Source organism: Seriola dumerili, unplaced genomic scaffold, assembly GCF_002260705.1.
Source record: "Seriola dumerili isolate Sdu_G_001 unplaced genomic scaffold, Sdu_1.0 BDQW01000331.1, whole genome shotgun sequence".
In the NCBI taxonomy this organism is placed as follows: domain Eukaryota; kingdom Metazoa; phylum Chordata; class Actinopteri; order Carangiformes; family Carangidae; genus Seriola; species Seriola dumerili.
In genome coordinates, this window is record NW_019174586.1 from 3,703,596 (window position 1) to 3,727,818 (window position 24,223).

Genomic DNA, 24,223 nt, shown 5'->3' on the forward strand with positions numbered 1-24,223 from the left:
TCAAAAGTGAACAGGCATCGTCTGTCTTAGACACTGTTCCAGAGTGCTAAGAAAACAAGAGTGAATGCTTTTGTTGTTTACAAGAACAATTTGAGAACTTCATCATGCTGCACATCTCTTAGTTATGTTCTGAAATTGTTGCCTGTGCAGTTTTTCTGCAGTATGTCCAAACACTGATAGATTAGGCTCAATAATGCAGAAAGTGTAATGTGGTTCTGTTGAGTAACTTTGGTGTGTTGTTGAGCCTCGTTAATTCTTTTAGCCTCTGTGCTCAGAAGTTGTGTGTGATGTATAAAGGCAGATACTTCACTCACTTGTCAGAGTTTAATTCGCAGCATTAGGGTATTCAGACAGGCTTGGGACTCTTGTGATTTCTCAACGTCCTATTTACAATTATTCAATTTCTGGATGAGTTTATAATTCTCACCCTCGCTCAGCTACTGCTCAGAGCAGAAATGCCCTGTTGATTCAGTGTTTACTATGTAGGCTAAGAGCAGAGGCAGGCCAGTAGTAGCATGAAGGAGCAGGCCTCTTGAATAAATAAAGCCTGACAGAGCAGCGTGTAGTAGTGGAACTGTATCCATGTCGACCCCCGAAAATGTAGGTTACACTGTTATATAATAGGCTGCAGACAATTTACATCTTCGTGCTTCGGGTTTTACATGTGCTGTTACAATAGGAGTTTGTTTGTGCGGGCTATTCACGGTGTGTGTTTAATCCTGCAGGTGAGAAGCCGTTTAAGTGTGAATTTGATGGCTGTGACAGACGCTTCGCCAACAGCAGCGACAGGAAAAAGCACATGCATGTGCACACATCAGACAAGCCATACATCTGCAAAGTGTGCGACAAGTCATACACACACCCCAGCTCTCTCAGGAAACACATGAAGGTAATTAACGTCTTCATTACTCCTTAAACACATTAACACACACACACACACACACACACACACACACACACACACACACACACACACACGCGCGCGCACACACACGCACACACATCTCCTTTCTCCTCTTCCACAGACAGGGACTATCACAACTTCAGGTATTTCTTAAGCACTGATGTAACAGTCATACTACGAAAAAAATATCATGTTAGATGTAATTTAGTCTGAGTGACACTTCACCACTTGTTTAATTAAACAATTGAAATAGTGAGTGAGTTGGGAATATTTCACTTGTCTGTCATTCTTTGAGACCAGATTTATTTGTTTGATAAAAAATAACCTGCTTTCAAGACAAGTGTTGCAATTATCTCTCTCTATTTATATATTTTTTATTTATTATACACTAACTTTAAGTAACACTACATTTTAAGACGTGTTTTTTTTCAGTGTAGAAGTTGCCGTGTCTGTTTCAAGTTTGCTGTGTGTTTACTGTTATAGTTGTCCTATAAAATCCGGAGTTAATCCTCATTTAACTCCAACACCCTTCTACAAGCTACTTGAAATGCACTGTTAGTGTATGAATGGATATTATAGGCTACATCAGTCTCAGTAACTCGCAGCTCATATCCTGATTTTTTTTTTTTTTTTTTTTTCAGGTACATGAGTCTCAAGGATCTGAATCGTCTCCAGCAGCAAGCTCTGGATACGAGTCGTCCACACCGCCAGTACTGGTCTCAGCCAGCACCGAAGACCCGACAAAAACACCGCCGTCAGCCGTACAAAACACGTCTGGCCACAGCGAAGGACTGGCACCCAACTTTAATGAATGGTACGTTTGAAGTCAGAGGAACAAACCCTCCCTCAATGTGGACCACGGGGTTGAGGATAAATGAGGATAAAAACCTTAAAAACTATTCCTGTTCACTTCACACACACACACACACAGCACACACAGACAGTGACATACACACATAAACATACAGACACACACACACACTCTGTCAGACACACACAAGTGGGATTGGGACAACAACAACAGCAACAGCAACAACAACAACAACAACAACAACAGGAGATGAGAGCAAAAGCCAGCACCAAGCAGGCCACGTCCGTTCTCAGGATCACGAAATTTGACTTTTATTCCGCAGTTTTGAGGAAATCAAATAAATCACAAATAAATAAACGTAATACTTTCTCAGTATAAATAAATGTTTTTTTATCTTTTAGTTTACAGATTTCAGAAAAAAATGTTTTATTTTTCATTTTATGTATTTTCTCAAATTTTTATTTAAAAAAAAAGAATAAAAAAGGAAGATTATTTCATGCTGTTTTATATGAGGGTGACACGCTACTGTCGCCTCTTCAATTGATTGTTGGAACTTCAAACAGTCTTAAGAAACGTGCCAAAGTCTTTGTCATGAACTTGAACACAGAAAAAAAAAAATCATAAATAAATATTATACTCGTGAATGTATTTCCTTGTTTGATGGGGTCGAATCTGTTGTCAACGTCCGTTTTCAGGTGGAGAAATGTGGTATTAGGTTACGATTGTTACCGTTGAATATAACGTTGCCTTTTGTTAATACCGTTGTAAATACATATCCATGATGCCATATTTATCAATTTGTAATTTAATTATGGGTATAAGTTCTGAAACTTAAATGATATTTATGGAAATGTTTTCTAACAAGAACTGTACAGTTTTGGTCATAACCAGCTTAACATTGAACAAATGATAAACTCTAAAGCGCCAACATCGCGATTGTATCCTTCTGTTTTTTCTTTTTAACCAATAGGCCTACATGTGTCTTATTTGGATCGAAGAAATCATCTATATGAATATTATGGATTTGTCTATATATAATGCAGATATTTCCGTCACTTTTATTTTGTTTATGAGACCATTGACATGTAAATCATTGACTTTGTAGAACTGAGTTCAGTTGAGCTGAGAAGCTATAAAACGGTTCTGTTGATATCTTTATTTTTGGTTAAATTTAAACTTTTTGTGTATTTTACTTTTATAGAATCAGAAATAGATGTCAATTCGTAGCATAAACTCAGTATTGGAAAGAAAAAAAAAAGAAAAAACCCATCAGCCTATTGCACTCCTATACAGGTCTTAGACGAGTGTGCGAAGTTCATGATTTCCAAATCAAGGTGACAGTATTTTGAGTATTTCAAATTCGGGTCAAGCACCCAGATATATGCGCCAGTATGGCAATCTTTATAGTTCCAGCAATGTCTTTGTGCAAGTATGTTTAAATGTGTGCATCGGCAACAATGGAACTGTCACAACACAGTATCTTCAAAAATAAAAAAAGTTTTTTGTCTGTCAGCTTGCATTGTTTTAAATGTAATTCTTCTGTGAAACTAAGCGTGTTATTTGTTGTGGTGTTGCATATAGAGCAGTTTGATTACACATTTGCTTGTTTTGTGTGAATAACTTGTCAAGATGACATTTTTTGTGTTTAACAAAATTTAGTGGAGGGGATTCTAGATCTTATGTGGGTTGGGGGAGAATACGTTCAGTGGTTAAAAAAAAAAGAAAAAAAAAGAGTTACAGCATTGCATTGTAACCTATTCTCAAGAATTAAATATTATGCATAAACAAAGTATATTGTACTCATATGAGAACAATTTCAGACCACCAGCACTACTTTTAAAATAAAATGTAAAAAACGGTACCTCGTGACAGTGATATATGAAATAAGTTTATTTAAATAATTTAAGGAATATATGTTTTATATGCTATTTTCTATACCTTAATTTAAAAAAAAGTACTTTTTCTTATTCCCACCACCTTTCTGCCCCATGTCCAGAGGTCAGAGAAAAATATCTGATGTATAAACACAGCTAGAATGTGATGTTGTAACACTTTCTGGGAGAAATGGGTCACACTCCAAGTTATTCCTGAAGAGCAAAAATGTTTTACTGATGAACTGTGTCACTGTGCCACATTGAGGCAAACCATGTTACAACAAGCAGGCCTATGCGTTAGCCTATTTAGCTGCCAGAGGCAAAGGTTCCTTGTACTTTTTAGGCTACTGTATGTTGGTTGATTTGTTTTACCAACTATTTATGAAGAAATGTGAACGGAAAACTTTGACTGAAATTAAAAAAAACATGATGAAAAGCGACTCTCAGACTGCGACGTTGATTATTATGATTACCATGTTGTTCTGCTCCCTGCATCTTTACGCATGAAGCCGACACTGTTTGTCATGGTGTTTGTATCAGACTTGTAGGAGTCACTTGAACTTGACACTGATTAAGGCGCCATCTTAGTATCTTGGCTGTGTGCGTGCGTGTGTGTGTGTGTGTGTGTGTGTGTGTGTGTGTGTGTGTGTGTGTGTATTAGTGTGTGTGTGTGTGTATTAGTGTGTGTGTGAATGGGAATACTAGTGGAGGGAGGGTGTGGGGTGGATGGGGGGGGTTAGATGGGGAGGTGGGTCATCAGTCCATGGCTAAAAAAAAGTTGCACAGGCAAAGTTTTTTTTTTTTAAGCTCATTTAAAAAAACGAGCGCTTACAGATAATAAAGCTAACGTGCAGACTAGAAGACGGGCAACTGAGGACACTGTGTGACCGTGAATGTAGAGGGGGGATACGTTGCCAAAAGTGGCGCTGCCTCAGCGTCTCCCACTACCCGATTAACAAGGAACCGCTTCATAAAAACAACCAAAGGAGTTACCACACATCAATGGACGCCATAATAAGCATTTAAACGGCGAAAAAAATCAGCCTGAATCACAACAGCCGCTCATGCACAGGCCTGAAATCTCCAATATTATACAGTATCATTTACCCAGTGTTTCAGAAAACTATATCTGGTTAAATGCAGAGAAAACAACAAAATGAGCATAGTGTGTTATTTGACAGACTGCTATAAAATGAAGACATTACTGTTTTACTTCCCACTGGAGTCTAAACCAGGAGTATTTATACCCCCCAACCCCCCACCCCACAAGGTGCTTGAAATCCCCCACAACCCCCCAAATATCCTTCAACTATAAACAGATTTAGGAATATTGATTCAAATTCTGTTTCTGACTTTTGCGCAAGCGCACCCTTCGCATTCCGTTTGATTTCATTTCTCTTCACCCCCACCTTCCCCCTTTCCCCTGCTTTCCTCCCCCATCCCACCCTCCTCCTCCTCCTCCTCCTCCCCCTCCCTTCCTCCATGCTCCCGGCTCGTCTAGTCGCACTTTTCAAGTTCCTCCTCTCAGACACCGTGACGTCAAATAACCGAGACCCGGCTCTCTCCGAAGCACGGCGGGTACACATGGAGGCTGCATATTTTTTACGCAAGCATCTGGGATGTGCTAAACTGAAAGGTGTCTGCGCTCTGACCTGCAGCGGCTGATCATCATGAGGAAAGACGCACAGCATGATAGTGAAATAAATCAAACTTTAACGTATTTATATCTGCCCCCCCCCCTCCCCTGCCATTACATTAGGTTGATATGGATTTAGGTTATTACTGTCATCTTAAACCGGGTGGGACAACTGTAATTCTGCAAATAGGATTTCTGACTTTTAGGTATGTTTATACCCTCCACCGGGAATAGCCCGTAGTTATTGCTTCTGCATGTGCTTTATGCCGACGCCCAATACAAGTCATCGTTTCTATGAGAAACCAGAGCGGGCGATTTGATCCAGAAGAGAAAAAAAAAATCATGAAAGGCTCCTTTCTGGTGGATTCTCAATGGATTAGAAAGCAGTGACGGTCACGTGGATGCAGTTGTGTAAAGACTAGCGGCTGTATCACAACAATGCCCCTCTGCAGCAGACTACAACTGGCTCTGAATTACGTTCGCGCTCATTCATCTCCAGTATCTTATGGATTGCTATACTGAGCTGCGGTGTGGACGCAGAGGATGGCAGCTGACTGTTGGCAGCGCGCAGTAGCCTATAATCTCTCTCTGCCTATAGAGTCTGCTACTATCCGGAGGAGGAAGGGAGCGGAGGCTGCAGGGTTTGTATATTCTGCGGGGGGGGAAAAAACAGAGTTGTAGCTCGTGCCTGTAGCTGAAGTTTGATATCGGATTGATTGGGCAGCCCCAACCCCTCTACCTTCCTCTCCGTCGTCTCACTGGCAGAGTATTTGCTGGCTAAGCGGGAGTGCGCGCTCTAAGAGGATAAACCGACACAAGCAGGTCCCCAACGCCTTTTGTCACGCAACCGAGGCGGCGATCAAAAAAACCCAGTGGCTAATTTATCATTCATTAATAATTTAGTAATTATTAAATGCAACATGAACAGACTTTACCTCTGTGAATTCAAAAGGACTCCAGTGTTTAAAAGCTGTAACTGCACATAAGACAGCCTGTTCACTCACATTCGAGGCTTTTATTTGGCACTGTCGACGCTGTACAGTGAGTGAGGCTGCGCAGGGTGCAGTCTTGCTCAAGGGCACTTAAGAAGGGAACTTGACCCCTGATCTGAATCTGAGACGTTTTGCATAAGGGGCATCCCTTGCACATCAGCACAAGACCAATACTGGTACCTGCAACACGCCGGGGTTCAGATTCCCTTCCTTTTCTGCTTTTAATAGACAAGAAGCTGCCAAAAACTGAATCATCATGAATTAATCCAGTCATCTAGCGATGTGTGTGGAGGCTTTATCTTTCCTCATATAGCAACAGAAGTTAACACAGTGGATTACTGTAGAAATATATAGGACAGTCGTTTCTGTAATCAAGGCATTAAGGATATTTTGTCACTAAACGCACCATGACAATTAGACTGAAGTGAGATGGATTTGTAACATCATAAGGGAAAACATGGCTTGATAAACAACTAATTGCATAAAAGCTAACATACATCTGATAATTGCTTAGCGAGGGCTTCCATTTGCGCGGAAGTTGATGTGCTCGCCAATTATCGATGCTTATTTCACCTCCAGCAGGGTGTTGAATATGCATTCACAAAGTACCTTAATCCACGGTTGCGTCTTTATATCTTAACGTGTTTCATGGCTCTTGTGATGCAAACTGATTAACACAATGGCTTTGTCTCTGAGTTCAATTATTCTTCAATTGACTCCTAACAGACATTTACATACCAAATCATACTGTATACTGTAGCCCTCGGGCATTTCTGCTGATGAGGAAATGAGTGAAAGTGATCGACCTGCCAATTGTGAGACATGAAACGACATGAAGTTATTCTGTGGCTTCAGTTCAGGCACTTTGACAGAAACAACCCCGAGAAAAAGCCCAACAGATGAACAGATCAGCCAAATTCATTGTTGCTATTCATAGGAAGCAGCTAAATGCGCATGATAAATAAAAAAAATACCAAGGGGGCTACAACATTAGATTTATAGTTAATGGTGTCATTCTTACGCCATCATTTACAGCCCCCAGCACACACAAAACACCCACCTTTCAAATAATATTTCTATTATGCTACGGGCCAAAAGACAAACTACTGGTAGGATGTCCAACAGGAGACAGCGCTAATTCCCCAACATCTGGCGGGGTGTCAGAAACTTGATGAATTCCTTATCAGAGCAGGCGTAGGAATCAACGCTAATAGGTCCCCGGAGTGGGGGCTCCGGCAAACGCTCATTCAGCAAAGCAGATGTTCGGCAATTGTGCTCTGCGTTTGTCTTTTGACAGATATATTTTCAACACTTTTGAGAGGTGGTAAATGAGCAATTGACATCCTTTTAATGGCCCGTTGCTCTGCCCTGAGCGCTGCGGTGGTGATGCTTCCCCCCTTCAAAACCCGCAAACCCCGCCCGTCACCCTCAGGAGTGATGAGCAGTTATATGCATCAATGAATTGCAGGTTATTGGAGAAGGTGTAATGTTGAGGTTTAAATTGTTAAAACAATCTGCAATTACATCTTTAATTAAAAAACACAGCACAACAGCGTGTTTGGCTTTTCTATCACCTGCAAAGTCAACAAAAAGCCGCCTCTGTTTCAGATGCATGAAAGGCGGAGATCAGCACTTTGAACAAACTTTTCACCTGAGAGCCACCTCGTCACGGGACAGCCTCCACCTCACAGGACGGCGTCTCCCCCTGAGGGGACGGACAGCAGCGCTCACATATTCATCACCCCTTCAAAATAAAGAGGACAATGCCCCTTAATGTCCCTTTTCTCCCGAGACAATGAATTAGAATCGGAGAGTACTTTTCCATTATTTACAGACTTCATTCATGGTATCTTTTTTCTTTTTCGCGCTTGCGCAGTGCTGTGGGTCGAGCTCTGCAACGCTGCAAGTTACTGCAACATCAGGGAAGGAAAGAGACACATATGTGTTTTAATGTGAACATCCATGATGCACAGGCGCACAAAGAAGTTTACCATGAGAGAGATGAATATAGTAATAGATAGAACGATAGCATGAATGAACTGCAGCACATAAATAGGCTCTACCGTCTGTAAATACTGTTACTTCAAAAAAATGAAAATATGTCACTACTACAACACAACGAGAAACAAAAGTCCCGATTTGTGTCCCAGAAATGCCACTCACGGCGAAAAATAGGCGAGCTCTGGTTGCATAATGTTTGCACAATCTTTAATCCGTTATGGATATGCATGAGGCAGGGATAGCACCATGAATAACAGTCCGCTTGATCCTGCCACAGCCTCAGCACGTGCATGCGCGATCCCTGGCATCACACAAACAGAGAAAGAAACAATGAGAGATCATTACTCATTACTAAAGTTTTTTTTCATATAAGGCCCCATCCAGACAGGTGGTGGGGGTCTGACCGGCTCTTTTTTTTCCCTCTAGGAGTAGAGTTCATTCACCTTTGTAAAGTGACAATAATCTTTGTGATGTAAATTTATGGAACACATCAGTGTCATGCTGATGATAATAGTGTCTTTCAACCAGAAGGTCATTTCAGATATAGAGACTTTTAGACTGGCTTCCTGTCATTCTTTACCCACCTTTTGATTTACCTCTACACCACTGCCTCTTCACATGTGATCAGTCAACATTACCATAGCCATCTTCTCCAAGAACACAGGAGTCATTATCTCCTAAAAGATTAACAGTTCTGAAGGATGAACAGACCTGTTATGATTCAGAGTAACATGGTGCTATATTTGCACATTCTGTGAAACTAAATATTCGTCACCATGCAGGCATGATAAACTTTCCAAAGTGCTGCCTTGTGCAAAACATCGCAGCAGACAGGCTTCTGGCAAAACAGTTGCTCATCAGATTGTAAAATAAACACATTTAAGGGTGATTTTAGTAAAATGATTCTTGTGCATCTTTATTTTCCGATACATATGTGGAAAACATAAATAAATTAAATGTGACAACGATGTCACATTTGCTTTACAGATCAGTGCTGGTGCCTCACTTAACTTCCCTAGCTGTTATGACATGTTGACCTTGAAAATAAATGTCAAACATAACTTAAATTGAATAATAATACTGAGAAGGAAAGGTTTCCTCAATTTTTTTCCTAAGATAAATTTTCTTCATAATTTTTAAAATCACAGAAATATATTTAAGAATAAATTTCATTTTAAACAAATGAGAAGTTTTCCCTTCGTGTATTTGCAGCATCTTTCAAGGGGACAACCAAGACTTGGAGCCACTTAAGAAATATTTGTGTGTGTGGTTTACCATTTGCACTATGTCACCACAGGCACAGCTGTATGGATGACTATGAGCAAAGACAGGAGGCATGTCACATAATAGCAAACAGAATCCATCACAACAACATTAAGGCCTGGATTTTCCATATGTAATGCTCAGGTCCTTGTTGTGCTCAGAGGTGATCTAACTGTAATAAGATGTGTTTGGGTAACTGGGCGTTGGAGGAAAGGACCAGGTTTGTGGATGGGTGGCGGGGTTTCTGCTGCTAAAGGAGAGTGATATTCAACAGCTGTGTTATACGGGTTTCTCAACAGCCATAATAAAAACTGACATAGCACCAGTTATTTTCTTCACACTTTTCCACTAATGTAGACTCGACTCTCCCACTGCGCCTTTTGGTCCAAACCATACACCACCAGCTCATATTTTCACAGCGTTAGACATACTATTATTCTGTGGTTTTTGGTCTTTGGGTATTTTCACAGTTCTCTCTTCAACTACACCAACACAGTCAAAGACATTTTCTCCCCTAGACCTATAACAATCAATCCTATCATGATGAGAAACAATACAGCATGATTGCACACCTTCAACCTCTGCCAAACTCACTGGACAGTAAAGATTTTTTTTTTTTCTTTCACCATCCTGGGACAATAGCACGCAAGCAGGGTTTGGAGAGGGAGGAGGAGGAGGTGTAGGAGGAGAAAAAGGAACCAGGTAGGAGGGCCTGGTGAAGGAGGAGGGGGATGGGAAAGCCAGGTGCTGGTGGAAATTGGCAGGCGATTGCCAAAGCGACCTCATGCCAGGATAATGCATGGGGCCATAGGTGTCCCCCAAGCCAATCCCAACCCTCATGCTGATAGCTTTTCAATGCCTGTGGGACAATCTCTCCAATAATTGGTTTTTCCTGTTTCAATTCTGGTCTGAAGGCCAGTAACAAAAGAGAAGGGACTTTGTTTCTCACAACCATTGCTAAACTGCGTGGTGTGTTGTGTTCGGAGCCATTCTTAGTCACCATATAGTTCTAAATAGGACTACAATTTATCTGAATATGTTATGTTAAAACACCAAACAGTGGGTTTACATATTCATTTTAAATAATACGACAAAAAATGCATCCAGCAAGACTGAGGGTGTTGCTTTCAGAGTTTGTACTAAACATGGCTGGCCGTGACTGGCAGATGTCTTCTTAATATATTGCACATTTTCCTTCAGGAGCCCTTTGGAGGTCGTAACTAATCTCCTGATTGTTAAAAAGTAACACAGCCAAATATTTTCGTTTTGCATCTCTGAGACACTCTATCCACCCTCTGCTATGATGACCGATGACATATTTCTCTCCTGATGGAGAGAGTGAAGCTCAGCAGGCCGGTGAAACTTAAAACCTCTCCCCACAGTCTTTGCAAAAGTCCCAAGTCAATGGAAGGTTTGACTTGTTGCTCTAATAACAATAATAGTCATTTCAAAAACTTTTGCTTCTTTTTTTTTCTAAATAAGATATTCCCCCTACATTTTTCTTCAGTGCCTCTCTGCCTGACTTCTATGGTAAATATATTTTTTAATTAAAATACTATTATATACACTAATTAGGCAACACTTAAGATACAACTCTCTCAGTATTAACAATGCTATTATTAAGGTGATAGAATTTGCTCATTATTATTATTATTATTATTATAATTATCATTATTATTATTATTTGATGCTTGTTGGTTTTGTGTTTTGATGTGGCATATTTAAAGGTTAAAATAACCTATAGGGACCATTTTTTTCAGCAGCAATAACCGTCCTATTACCGCCCTGCATAACTTTAAATAACAGAAAAAGAAAATGTGCGCACTTCTAATTATTAACGACTCAGTTGTCTTGTCCTTGGGAGGTTTTGGGCGCAGTAAAGTCAAATAAAGCCGAGTTCAATAAAAGCAGGGCCAATTTCTATGGAGAGAAAGTCTTAAAGTAGCGGGGCAACAGAGAGGGAAGCCTGTTTGTGAGAAGTAACCGTTCATAAACATGAAATAATCACCGTGTTGCGTCGGCAAAAAACGAAATTGACTCGACTTTTGTTGGAAAAAAAAAAAAAAAAAAAGAAAGAAAGAAGGAAAAACAGCGATTCAAAATTCAGCAACTGTTAACTCTTAAAATGTAGGAGTGATCTTTTCTGGTGTTTTTCTCTTGTAATTAATCGTCTAAATGCGATGTTTTTATTCTCTTCTGCAAAACGAACCAAATTAAGATAACTTCATTTCTCCCCTAAATAAAACAAAAGGGTGGGGGGCTGTAACTCAAGCTGTGTGCAGGTCAGATACAGTTTAATACTCAGAAACGTTACCACGCAGGCAGTTTGTTTTCATTCTTGCGGAGCATAAATAATGTAGAAGCTCTCCTGTCTGTCAGTTACATTTAATATGCCGTCGTTCATGCATTAGAAATGAAGGTGGTGGAAGCTGTTGTAAAAGGTGATATTATAAGACGTGACATTGGGAACTGGCTCAACCTTCAACGACCAAGTTCACACCTTGAGACGAGATAAAGAAGAAGAAGAAAAAAAAAAGAGAATATGAATAAATAAGTGAACAAACTTACTTGGTGGTTTTTGAGAGATCTGATTTTAGAACAGAAGAGTGCTTTGTTTCAAAATCTTCAGGTTTATGAAGTGGAGTAAAATCTGTGTAGAGCTCAGTTTCATTTCCAGCGTTTTACAGTCAACTTTATGTGGTGAAAAAAAAAAAAACCCAGCTCTCCCCTCACTCTGTTTTCTTTTGATATTCTATTGAACGATGTGCCAGTCCAGTACCCAGTTTAATTTACCTTGTCTTGGGAATGATTTTTCTTTATTACCTAAATAAGGTGAAATCTGGGGCATGCAGACTCTCTACTGCTTGTGGGAATCAGTGGAGTGTGAAATTGCAACACCAGACAGCCAGGATAATAGCTCAGAAGGGGGCTAATGTCCCTGCTACATTCACAGAACATTTTTATAATGACTGAATTAAAAGGAAAAAAGTATAGATTTATGTTATAGTCTGTTTTTTTCACTTTCTTCCTGTCTTGATCTGTGCTTTAGCTTTCTGTAGGTGCATTTGTCCTACTTGGATTACGCAGTGTAAATGAATTTAGATCCAAAATGCTGTTTGTAAAATGGACATAATCTGTGCAGTGCAGTCTGGTCTTTCCTTGCTCTCATTTGGGCCCTTTAGGGCCCTCCTCCACCACCTTGCTTTGTCAGAGGAGGACCAGTTGGAAAAATTATTATTATTGAGTGCTCTTTCTGCTCCATCATCACACCCAAAGGCACTCAGTCCCACATACATGACCACAGAGGTGACACACATGCATGTTCACAAACCTCTTCCTTCTCTCTCTGTCCTTGTAACACAGACACACACAGACACAGACACACAGACACAGACACACACACACACACACACACACACACACACACACACACACACACGCACAAATTACATGGGGATTATTGAGACATGGTTCTGTTCAGGGAGAGATGTCACCAGCAGGGCCTGATTTGTCAGGCTTTACTATACCCAAATTCAGTTGGTAACACGTCTGCTTTTAGATCATTCCAAATAGCCCCCCAAATCCCTGCGACTCACCATTTACCACTCCCACTCGTGCTAAACCTAATCTTTCCTCTGACTGGGGTCACCATACTGGTGGTCTTAGCTTTTCAGCCACTGGACCAACTCAGTCCACAGTCTGCCCCACATCAACAAACACAGCTGACACAAGGAGAATACACTTTTTTTTCATATCTATATTGACAAGGCAGGTTGGAGCCGTGTCAATAAGTGCTGGAAAGGCAGCGATCAGGTAGATGAGTATTAGGATTCAACATGTAGTTGACTGCAAACTAAAAGTAAAAGAACAATAAATGCTAGAAGTGGGTCTAAAAGCATTAAAGCAGAAAAACTGTGGAAAATTAATAAAAAGTTCATCAACTGTTGAATAAACACAGCACCTACTTATAGACACACTCACAGTAAAATCAAAGTAATGCCTCTGTTAAGGATGTTGTTCTCGTGATGCAAAAAATTCCACAATAATCCTGGCTCAGAACTTCATGAAATCTGTCTAAATAAGCATGTTTTCATGTACTCTCAAGCCCATAAACTAAACCCAACCCTCTTCATTAGGAAGATATAGTGTTTTTAGATTGTTTTGATGTGGCTGGGGAGCAGACGGACCATTGGCTAAGCATTGGAAAGAGCAGACAGACAGACAGTCCAAGCGGTTTAGCCTTGTTTAAAATTATTAATCCACTTCTAATTCCAGCTGGCCCCCTGACAGCATAGAACCCTATCAAAAAAATCAGCGCCTCCATTGTGAGGCCTGGCAGAAGGGGACTGGGCGTATTTTTTCTGCTCCAATCAGTTTCTAGAGGTTGGGCGATTAAAAAAAGAATCCCAAACCCCCCCCCCCCCCTTTCCTAGCACAGCGGGGGAATAACGGAATCATTAATTCCCCATTAATTTCAGAAAAAACCGAAATGTCGACTCGATGTAGTGCCGTAGACAAAATAAAAAGACAGGAGGGACAGGCAGGAGCGACAAGTGCCCAAAAAGTGTTGAAGGGCGACATTCCAAAACTACATATCTGTTCGACGGGGGAGAACACCGTAATGTGATTTTTAACATTCATTATAAATAGACAGAAAATACAGTGTGTAAAAGTCTCATTCATGGACGCACAGGGACAACATTTTACAGTTCACCAATTTCATAAAAGCTGATATGTTTTGGCTATATTCTATTTTTCAGTTTTGTAACAAAGTTGGATTTTTTTTCTTTTTTGAAGATTGCTTTTAAAGGTACTTGGTATTGAGGCACTTAAGGAGGTGTCGTGTCTGTTTTCGGCTGATACACCAGATGTCATTATGTGTAGTCTGAAAACGCAGCAGTTTTTTAAGTTTGGAAAAAAGGATGACACATCAAACCAAGTATCCAAATAATGTGAGTACCTCATGAAAAGGGTATTTAACTTTGGTGCCGCTGAATGACAACTGGAAACACAACAGTGGACCACATTCAGCTGCTTGCAGAATTTACCATCGAAGCTCCTGTATGTGATGTGTTTGTTGAAACTAACCTGTTGGTTGGTTTGTCATATGATTTGGGAACTGCTCCCCTTAACACACCAAGTAATTCTGCAGTTTCTGTATCCAAATCACCCGCAGTGTGGACACAGAAGATTCAAAAAGTTATCTCATAAACTGCCAGACTTCTTATTTCGCAGAAGGTATGATGCTGATGTGATAAATAACATGAAAATCAACCTGCTATGACCCAACCTGCTATGAAGGAGTCATTGTGATGAAGTTACTTCAAAAGCTTAAGCCATTTTGCTATGACAGGTTTACATTATTCTGTGTAGCCCCTGTGCAAGCGGTTCATAAATAGAAGGATGTCCAAGACTGCTAACCTCACATACAGCAGGGTGGGGTGAGGAGGGGTGAGGAGGGGTGGGGGTGAACAAAGCGGTGGTTCTGCTCCATCTCTCCCAATGTAAACACAATACCGCAAGCACACTGATGTACGAGCACCAGAGAGTGGATGGGTTTTGATTAGGAAGCAAGGCCGGGCCCCAAGTATGGGCCCCTATCATCACCCTTTCATGAACACACACACACACACACACACACACACACACACACACAAATACATACAGACACACAGACAGACACCCATGGGGCCATTATAGCTGCCTCTGCTCAGAGTGACAGCCTTTCATATCTGTCTGTCTCCAAGCCAAGCAGTTATCATCTATGCACCCAGCCATTAGGAAGTGTCACAAACACACAAGCTGACACACACACACACACGTAAGCACACACACACACACACACACACACACACACACANACACACACACACACGTAAACACACACACCCACACACACACACACACACACACACACACACACACACACACACACACACACACACACACACACACGTAAGCACACACACGTAAGCACACACACGTAAGCACACACTATTTTTTCAGGAAATGAGGTCCAATTAGATGTAATCAATGGCGGATAAGTAAAAAGCATTTCAAAAAATTCAATGCTTTTAATTTTTTAAAATAGATTTTTCCAGTAATTTCTCTCTCTCTCTCTCTTCCTCTCTCTCTGGCTTGCTCACCCTCTTTCTCGCGCCATCTTTCAGGGTGACTTTTGAGCGCTCTGAGATTGACAGAACAAAAGAGATTGTTGTGGAGATACTAATTATTTAATGAATTCTTTATTTATTTTAAAAGTTCCCTGGGTGGCGATGTGCCCGGACTGTTACAGTAGATGGAAAATTACAGGCTGGAAGACAGTGAGTGACACATGAACAGAGGCGGAGGGGCAGGGGGTGGGCCATGCCATCCAAACATGCCCATGCCCTTAAAGCCATGGCAACCCCCNCCCCACCTCCATTTACCACATTCCATTTCAACAAATCTGCCATATTAATCATATGTGCTCACTTCAATCCAGCTTCAGTGAGTTGTTTTTTTTTCTCCTTTGTAACGCTTCCTTCAAAGTTCCAATTTTCCAGAAACAATCCTTAAAATGACAACAAATAACGGCCAATTTACCTCAGCGAGGGGCCACATGTCCACTACAATGACTGCAAACCGCTAAAATATCTTTTCTACACGTAACAAGCTTTTGTTAAAATATCCTCTCCCCCCAAAACCAATAAGTAGGGCATGGGGAGAGTAGGCCACTAAAGACCGGGTCATTATTGATTTGACAAGTGAGTGAATAATTCATCTCTTGTGGCAGGCATCAGCTGGGACAAACGTTTACGACTACTACTGTTACTATGACAGACGTATCCCAAATCTGACCTTCCCTCCGTCTCTTCCACCAGTCTGTTAAGTCGTCTAGCACTAGATACTGTACATCCCATACTCTACCTCTGTCAGCCTTCCTCACTTTATGAGAACTTCTCTTATGGTCATTCCAAATGTTCCTTTCAATCCCAGATTTCATACGATTTCCTCAGTCAAGTGCTGCTTAATTTACGATCATTTCCAGCTTCCCTGTAGCTCTTGGCCAGCAGGACACAAGGACAGCTTTATGCATGGGTGTAATTCACACACTCATTGGCACCAGCCCCAGCAACTGCCTGCAGTACAGAAATACTGATTTACACACCACCTCAGCTATAGAAGATATTAGAAAACAGATAGTTTTGATTGGCTGAGTCATGTTCAAAGCTGTTGCCTGATAAACACAGATGTGACTGCTGAGCTGTTAATATAAATCAGACATCCCCAATTGTGCCAGTACTATACCACTTGGCAGATGAATAACTGCTAGTTAGTTAGTGGCTATGACATGCACAGTAGTGCAAATCTGCTATAAGTCAATCCCGTTAGTGCTAACAAAAACACAAGGGAGATGAAAAACAGCCCTTGTGGTGGTAACCTCACTGAAAGGTCGCAGGCTGATTCCAGGATTTAACTCACTAATGCCCAGTGACCATCTGAGACAAACAAATCACCAGCGTAACTGTTCTCCTTCTTGATTCTTTTAAACAGATATCACTTAAACAAAGGCATTTTTTTTTTTTAATCATAAAGTTACACCCTCACAGGTTATTCCAGTCAAATCTGAATTACATCAAGTCTTTGACACACACGCACCTTGTAAGAAAATGACTGGGAGCTGAGCAACCCTGAATCTATCCCATCTGTACACAATAAAAAAAAGAACTCCTGCAATTTATTCTACAATAAAGGAACAGTCAAGCTCTTGAATAGAGCCTTCGGGATGTGTTCAGCGCAGAAAGGCAGAGTTAGTTTCAATCTGTACTCGGACTACCTGCTGAGTTACCAGATTCCCAGCGAGTGTGAAGTCAAGCAGACTGCTTCTCTGACTCACGCTGCCTGCCACCACCTCCACGCTGCATCATGATTTATTCCGTGACAGCAAGACGTTGGGACTGTAAGATTAAGACGCGTTCTGCAAGATGCCTGACACTGATCACCTGGTGAAGAAAAACATGCAGACAAGTGTTTAAGAACACACACACACACACACACACACACACACACACACAGCCTCTGCTCCGTAATAATTCAGATTTTGTTACATCTATTCACATACAGTACATATACGCACACACCAGCACGCACACACAGACACACACACAGACACACACAAGCCTGCCTGTCAGTAGGTCAAGACACCGTAAAGAGTGTCAGAGCAGGCTGAAAGATGAAGAGTTATGTGCTTGAGCTGTCTGTGACCTTTGCGGCTTGTCCATATGATATCACTCAGAGAGGAGGAAACCGTGGGACTCCTCAGTCTCAATCCTGCCACTCTGAACATGAACGCCAGTCTCAGATTATATGCATTTTGGGAGCACATGCCACTTTCCAGGGAGTATAGTTCTTTAGTCTTCTCGTTTCTTTTTTCTCTATGAGGCAGGATACTAGAGAGCAGCTGTGTGGTTTGAAAAAAGAAAAAAAAAAAAAAATCACTTTTTTTCTTGTCTTTTCTTTCTTTCTTGCTCTTGTTCTTTGCTTCCTTTTCTTCTTTCTATCTGCATCTACCCCTCTCACTCAAAAACACACACACACACACACACACATACACACAGGGGCCACAGGGAACTCCAAGTTTCCATTCATGCTTCTCATTATCGGGGCATGTCGGTATTTTATGAGGCCGTGTAAACCACTGAATTACTGCACTTTAAAATGCATCCTGACACTATTACGTGACCATGTTGATGGAGAGGCCTTTCATTGCAAGAGCGAGGACCTAAAATGGTGGACGACAAAAGAGCATGACTTGTTAATTATTTTTAACTGCCGGATAAAAATGATTATGAAGTAAGGCAGGATACACAAATGGCCGAGGCCACATCATAAAGTGACCTCCTGTCTTTGGAGAAAAACTCACTTTAGTTTTAGAGGGGAAATGTGAGCGTACACCAAGCTGAAAAACACACTATCACGTCTACTCATAAAATGCACTTTATTTCATCTAATTAAAGCAATTAAATAACATTACACACTGACATTTACTAATGAGACATGACTTCCTGTTTGATTAGAAAGACGTAAAACAAATTTGTCTTCAAGAACGCACACCTGATTTTTCAAGCTTGTGTCTGATATCAAAAGATTTGATATATATATATATATATATATATATATTAAAAATCACATAAATAAAAATTCCATAATTGTATTCTGAATGGCAATAAAAATTAATTGCTTTGATACACTTCTTTCAATTTATTCTGACATGCTATATTAATCCCAACTGTCTTTTCACTTTAATAAACAAGCATTTAATTAAGCGAGTCTCATTCAGACATACACAAAGTGCTTCTGAGAAATATCTGTGGATTTGTGTGTGTGTGTGTGTGTGTGTGTGTGTGTGTGTGTGTGTGTGTGTGTGTGTCCCAGCCTCTGCAACAGCCATTTTCATGCTACTGATTTTTTTTTCTTGCATAAACTGATCAAAAGAAATTTTTACAAATAGTTGTCATCACAAGTCAAAAAAACTTGACTCTGACCATTTTCACTTCATTAAAAATGCAGATATTCATTCATCAACAGCTACAATTTGTCATAACTGCTACTCACTGACAGACTGTTAAATGGTACACTTAACAGTATCTCAAATATTCAATTTTGCTGGCGGATCTCTCACTGCTGAGGGATATTATGTCAAATGCTCCTCATATTAATCAAACACACAACAGGGAAAATTTTAGGATACTCAAAATTTGCTCGGCAGTTTTCTTTTTTTTTGATGATATATATTAACTTGAGATTCTTTTGTTCATTACCCAGATAAAGATAACAAGTGGGTTCCCCCCGTCTCATACACCTTCCAGTACATTTATAAAGCTCATATGCTTTATTTGACCGGTGCTATCATCAAAGCCAATTCCAATCTTTCCAATCTCTTCAGTATACCCTGGGGTTTTCATGTGTATGTGTGTGTGTGTGTGTGTGTGTGTGTGTGGGTTTGTGCATACAAGCGTACGCTAGAGCGCGTATGTGGATGTGTGCACAAGCACATTTGCATTCCAGCTTTCAGTGCATGCATGTGTTTGTGCACAAGTGTGTGCACATATGTTGTGTGAGCGTCTCTCAGAGAGCCACAGTGGCAGTGTAGCTGAGGCAGGAGCAAACTGTTGGTCGGCGGAGTGGTGACAATAAAAGGTGGCAGACCAGTCAAAACAAGCCCTGTTCTTCCAGGCTGGGCCAAAGTGCTGTTGAAGAGGTTCTTTTGAGGCACCATTAATGTGGTAAAGTGATCTCCTCCACAATTGGGACACTCCAAGAGGCCATCCCTGACAAGCAGAGCAAAGCAGGCTCCCTCCCCTCTCCCTCAGCCTTGTCAGTTTCCATCTAACCACCTTGCCCGAGATCTTGTGAGTAGATATTCCCCAACATGGGGGACTTACACATGCACAGAGCAAAAAGTAAGAATATTTTTACCAAAACTAAAATGTTAGATCAGCACTCTTCTTTATCTGCGTCTAACATCTCCCCAACTGTTTATGTGCCCATTTGTGTACAACACTATCAGAATAACAAGTACTTGGATTGTATCTTGTTCAGTAACTGGTACTCTGAATGCAGCTGAATCATCATATTTCTCTCACCTCTATAGCTACACTTGCCCTCAATATCTTAATAGCTATTTCACTTGTGCTATTTATTATCTGTGGTATGGATGTGATGGTGACTTTGTGACTGAGCCAGTTTACCACGGTAACCCCTGTGGGCCCACATGAAAAGCTTCTGACTTTGTGGAGAAGCTGTCTGAATGAAACAGAGGCCTAGGTTGAGAAAAAGCCAGGCAGTGCCCAGAACTCGACAGCAGAGCCCAGTTGGCCTCCTGACAATTTGGCCGACAATACCAGCAGACTTAGCACTCACTTTTTACAAGGGCTGCCTCAAATTGCTTCTCTCTTTCTCTCTCTGCGGCTCTCACAAAAGAGAGAGTGGCAAATTGAAACCGAACTTTATTGGAGGCTGTAGCCAGACATAGTCCGTAATAAGTATGGTTTCCCTGATCCAAATAAATAATCAGCATCAAAGGAAACTGTCTGAAACACAGATCTGACCATTCGGGCTAACTCTCCGTAAAGCTTCCAAAGTGGAATGGAACTTTGGGCTCAACTTAAATGAAAAGGGGATTTCTTTTCTTCTTCTCACCCTATTCTAACTCTTCCTCTTTTCTCTCTTTACTTCTTCTTCTTGTCTGTTGAAACATGTGGTCAGCTGTTATGCTTCCATGTGGTCAGATGATCAAAGCCGGGGAGCAGCAGTAATTGTCCCCCGCTGAAGCCCTGCCCCGGCTGGGATCAGGATCCCAGCAGGTGGGGGGGACAGCCATGAGAACGGAGGGAGAGGGTGGAGGAACGCAAGAGGCCCTGCCTGGCAGAAATAAAGACTTCCTAAGGGCTGCTCTCTGACAACAGAGCCCCAAAGGGAGAGTGAAAAATGAAGCCTCCACACATTCGGAGGGGTTTTCACTCAGGGAAAGGGGCCGCCATTGGGGTGAACATTAGGGAGAGAGGGCAAGATGGAAAGCATAAGAGAATAGGATTATAATATTTGCTCAGAGCGAAGAGGAACAATTGTGCGCCCATTTCACAGTGTCCTTAGAACTGAGCCTGTGTCGAATGCAAGAAGGTTTTTTTTTTTTTTTTTTTTGATGGTTCATGAAATATGGATGCTGTTTATTTCACCTGCTAACCCTGACTTCTCTGGTCAAACATTTTCTACCGGCAAACACTATTGTTGGCAAACAAGCAGAAAAACTACAGAAATAAACTTGGCAGCCTTTCTTGTAGAACACACAAATACATGAGCCACTGACATGGATGTAAACATAAGAAAGTCCACTCTTTCCTCTCACAAGCACGCCAACAAACACATTATTACCATACACAAACACAAATACACACACAAACACTGAGGTGGGGAAAGGCCACGCATACCTCTGCCGGTCAGTGTTTACCTGAAGACCAGAGGGAGCTGTGAAAGCTCACAAGTCGGGCTACTTTGCATGTACGTGGGAGCCCGCAAAACACTTCTCACTGCTGTCCGTCATTTTGATTGCCCAGCACGACTCCTCCGCCCCAAACCTCCCAACACCCCCACCTCACTACACCCCCCTTGGCCAGATGGCTTTTTTTTTTTTTTTTTTTTAACTGTCTGTGGGCTCTTGCACCTCTGCTCTACCACACTAAATCCCTGAGATGGCTGGGTGGAGTGGAGGGTTTGGGAGCTCTGCGTGGACAAATGGTTCGGAGGTAGCAGAGCAAATAAAACGGATTAAGAGGAGTCTTTTCACAGATACTTCAAAACTATTTTGGCGCTGAGCCATGGATCCCCCCCAACCCACCCCCACCCCCCAACTCTCCCCCTCGATAGGAGGAAAAATCAGACACCCACAAAGAAATTTTCAGAGCATACAGACCTTGTCTTTGGCCAATCTGTGATGGATAGACTGTGCCTGTGCTACAGTATTTTAGTGAGATTGTGAGATAGTGAGTGAATATTATTTAACCGAAGACAGACAGCAATCCACTCATGACTGTATATGAAGCTATAACAGAGGTGCCTTGTTGCATACTATCTGCACTGATGCTCCAGTCCTTCAAAAGAGACAGCTTCTAGATATTGTGGTATTACTCTAACACAGACTCAGGGTAAACAATCTTGCACAGTGGTTACTACTGCATGGACGTGCTTCAGAATTTAATCCAATAACATGACCATGTCATAAGGCAACAGCAGAAGATCCTCAGCCTCATAACTCAGCCCAATAGTTCTCTTCCATTTTGCATCATGGGAATAATTATGATGTGCACATTTCTTTGACAAACCATGTGTTTTATGCCCTGTAAGTAGAAATAAAAAGGCTGTGATGACATAACTAAATGCACATTTCTACATCACAAAGTGACTCATGCACGTCCATATGTAAGGACTGTCATTATCATAACAGCTCCCTGACATTGATTGAAAGGTTTAAATTTTCTCACTGGAGTTGAAACAGTTTTTCTTCCTTATTATATATATGTATAAAATACAGTTACTTTAAAGCACACTTTACACCATTTGAACAGTAAAGTGCAATACAGCCACAGTGAGGACGCAGTGCATCAATAGAGGGTGATATTAAGGAAATCCAAATGTCACCTCTTGGCTCTATCCAGCCAAAGGTTAGATTCTTGACTCCCTGCTGTCTCCTGTCATTAGGTTGCTTAGCAACGGGCTACAAGCTATAATTAGCTTAGCAAAATTAAGATTTCCATTTTGTTAACACAAAAACACTTATCTGAAAAGTGTCACATGTTCACTAAGAGATTCTAAAGGCATGCATTGAAATATGAGTGATTTTTTTTTTTTTTTTGAAGACTTGGCATGCTTCGACTGTCACCACTGAGTGAGACGTACAAGTGCAGCTGTTATAGCACACTTAATGAAAAATCATAAGATGGGGCATGATATCACCCTGTGAGCATCTGTCAAGTGTTATTCTCATATGTTCGTAGCATACTAATTTTGAAATGGTCTAACAGTGCATCCATCCCTTCATCTTCGTCATTATGATTATATACTGCAGCAAGAAAAATTCCTCAAAGAATAATACATTGTTTATTTCTCCCTTTTTAGCTTTTATTCAATGTGCCTTAGAGTGCCTATGATTTCAATCAATTCTAGCTCTGTCAGCCCTGCAAGGAAACAAAGCAGAAATGGTAAAAGCATCAATGCCGCGCCACTGAACTGCACTTAACCTTGCTTCCTGACTATGACTATAGCCAGTACATCCAGCCTTCATGTAGCATCTATCCTTCCATCATTTCATCCATCAATGTAGCAATGCATCCCACAACCACCGCCCATCATAGAGCTAGATGTCTAGTTATGACTTTAAGTGGTGGGCAGCGGCACCAGCTCCTTTTGATGTGTTACCAGGCAGCGACGACAGGGTCACCAGGATCACTCAATTAGCAGGGGTGACAAAAGACCCAGCAGGATCCAGCCCAGCCCCCCCCCCCCCCCCCCCCAACCCTGACAGAACATCAGCCACCAAGAGCAGGGGGCTCGCCTGCTGCCACCAACCTGCGTCTATGTTGTTGTTAGTTATCATAGATGAGACTAAAACCAATGCTTTTCCACTAAAACTATTGGACAACAATGTTTTGTGCCAATATTAAATATGAATTCAAGCCAAACGATCTAAAGATGTCTTCTTCATGAATGGCCTTGTCAACTCCCTAAATGGCATTTGGATCAACGTGGCAGAAAAAAACACTTCAAATCCTGACAAGTGACATTATCTTAGGTTTAGCATCTTTTATAGCAAGATGACTCACTTCAATAATGGAATAACGTACAATTCAACAAAAATGTATAGATCCATGAAAGGGAAATGTTCCAGAGCTTTCTCCACATCTTTCATCACTGGATGAAAGTTTACTCGGTTGTTAGGTAGATAGAATACTAAGACAACTGAATCTCCTTGAAGTTACATTCATATACTACCTGTTTGTTTAGGCAAATATGATTTTGAATGAAATGTAACTGCTGCCAGGATTATATTCAGTTGCAACATTTTCTTTTCTTTTTTTAAATACATGATAAGTTTTTGACACTGGAGACCAGCATTCACATCCTGAGTCCAGTTTTGGCAACAAGACTGTACTTTCATTCACAAGTTACGATCACATAAACAAGTCTTCTCTTGTACTTCAAGTC

General features: G+C 41.1%; 1 protein-coding gene and 1 long non-coding RNA gene across 2 annotated transcripts in view; one reads left to right on the top strand and one right to left on the bottom strand.

Moving 5' to 3' along the window:
* LOC111232392 (zinc finger protein ZIC 3-like) overlaps positions 1-1,840 on the top strand; it is a 3,154-nt gene extending 1,314 nt beyond the window's left edge. The window contains exons 2-3 of the mRNA XM_022759892.1: positions 726-889; positions 1,546-1,840. Coding sequence (XP_022615613.1) covers positions 726-889; positions 1,546-1,728 — 347 coding nt within the window. The 3' untranslated portion in view covers positions 1,729-1,840. The remainder of the gene's footprint in view (positions 1-725; positions 890-1,545) is intronic.
* LOC111232393 overlaps positions 1-24,223 on the bottom strand; it is a 50,925-nt gene that overhangs the window by 19,027 nt on the left and 7,675 nt on the right. The window lies entirely within an intron of this gene.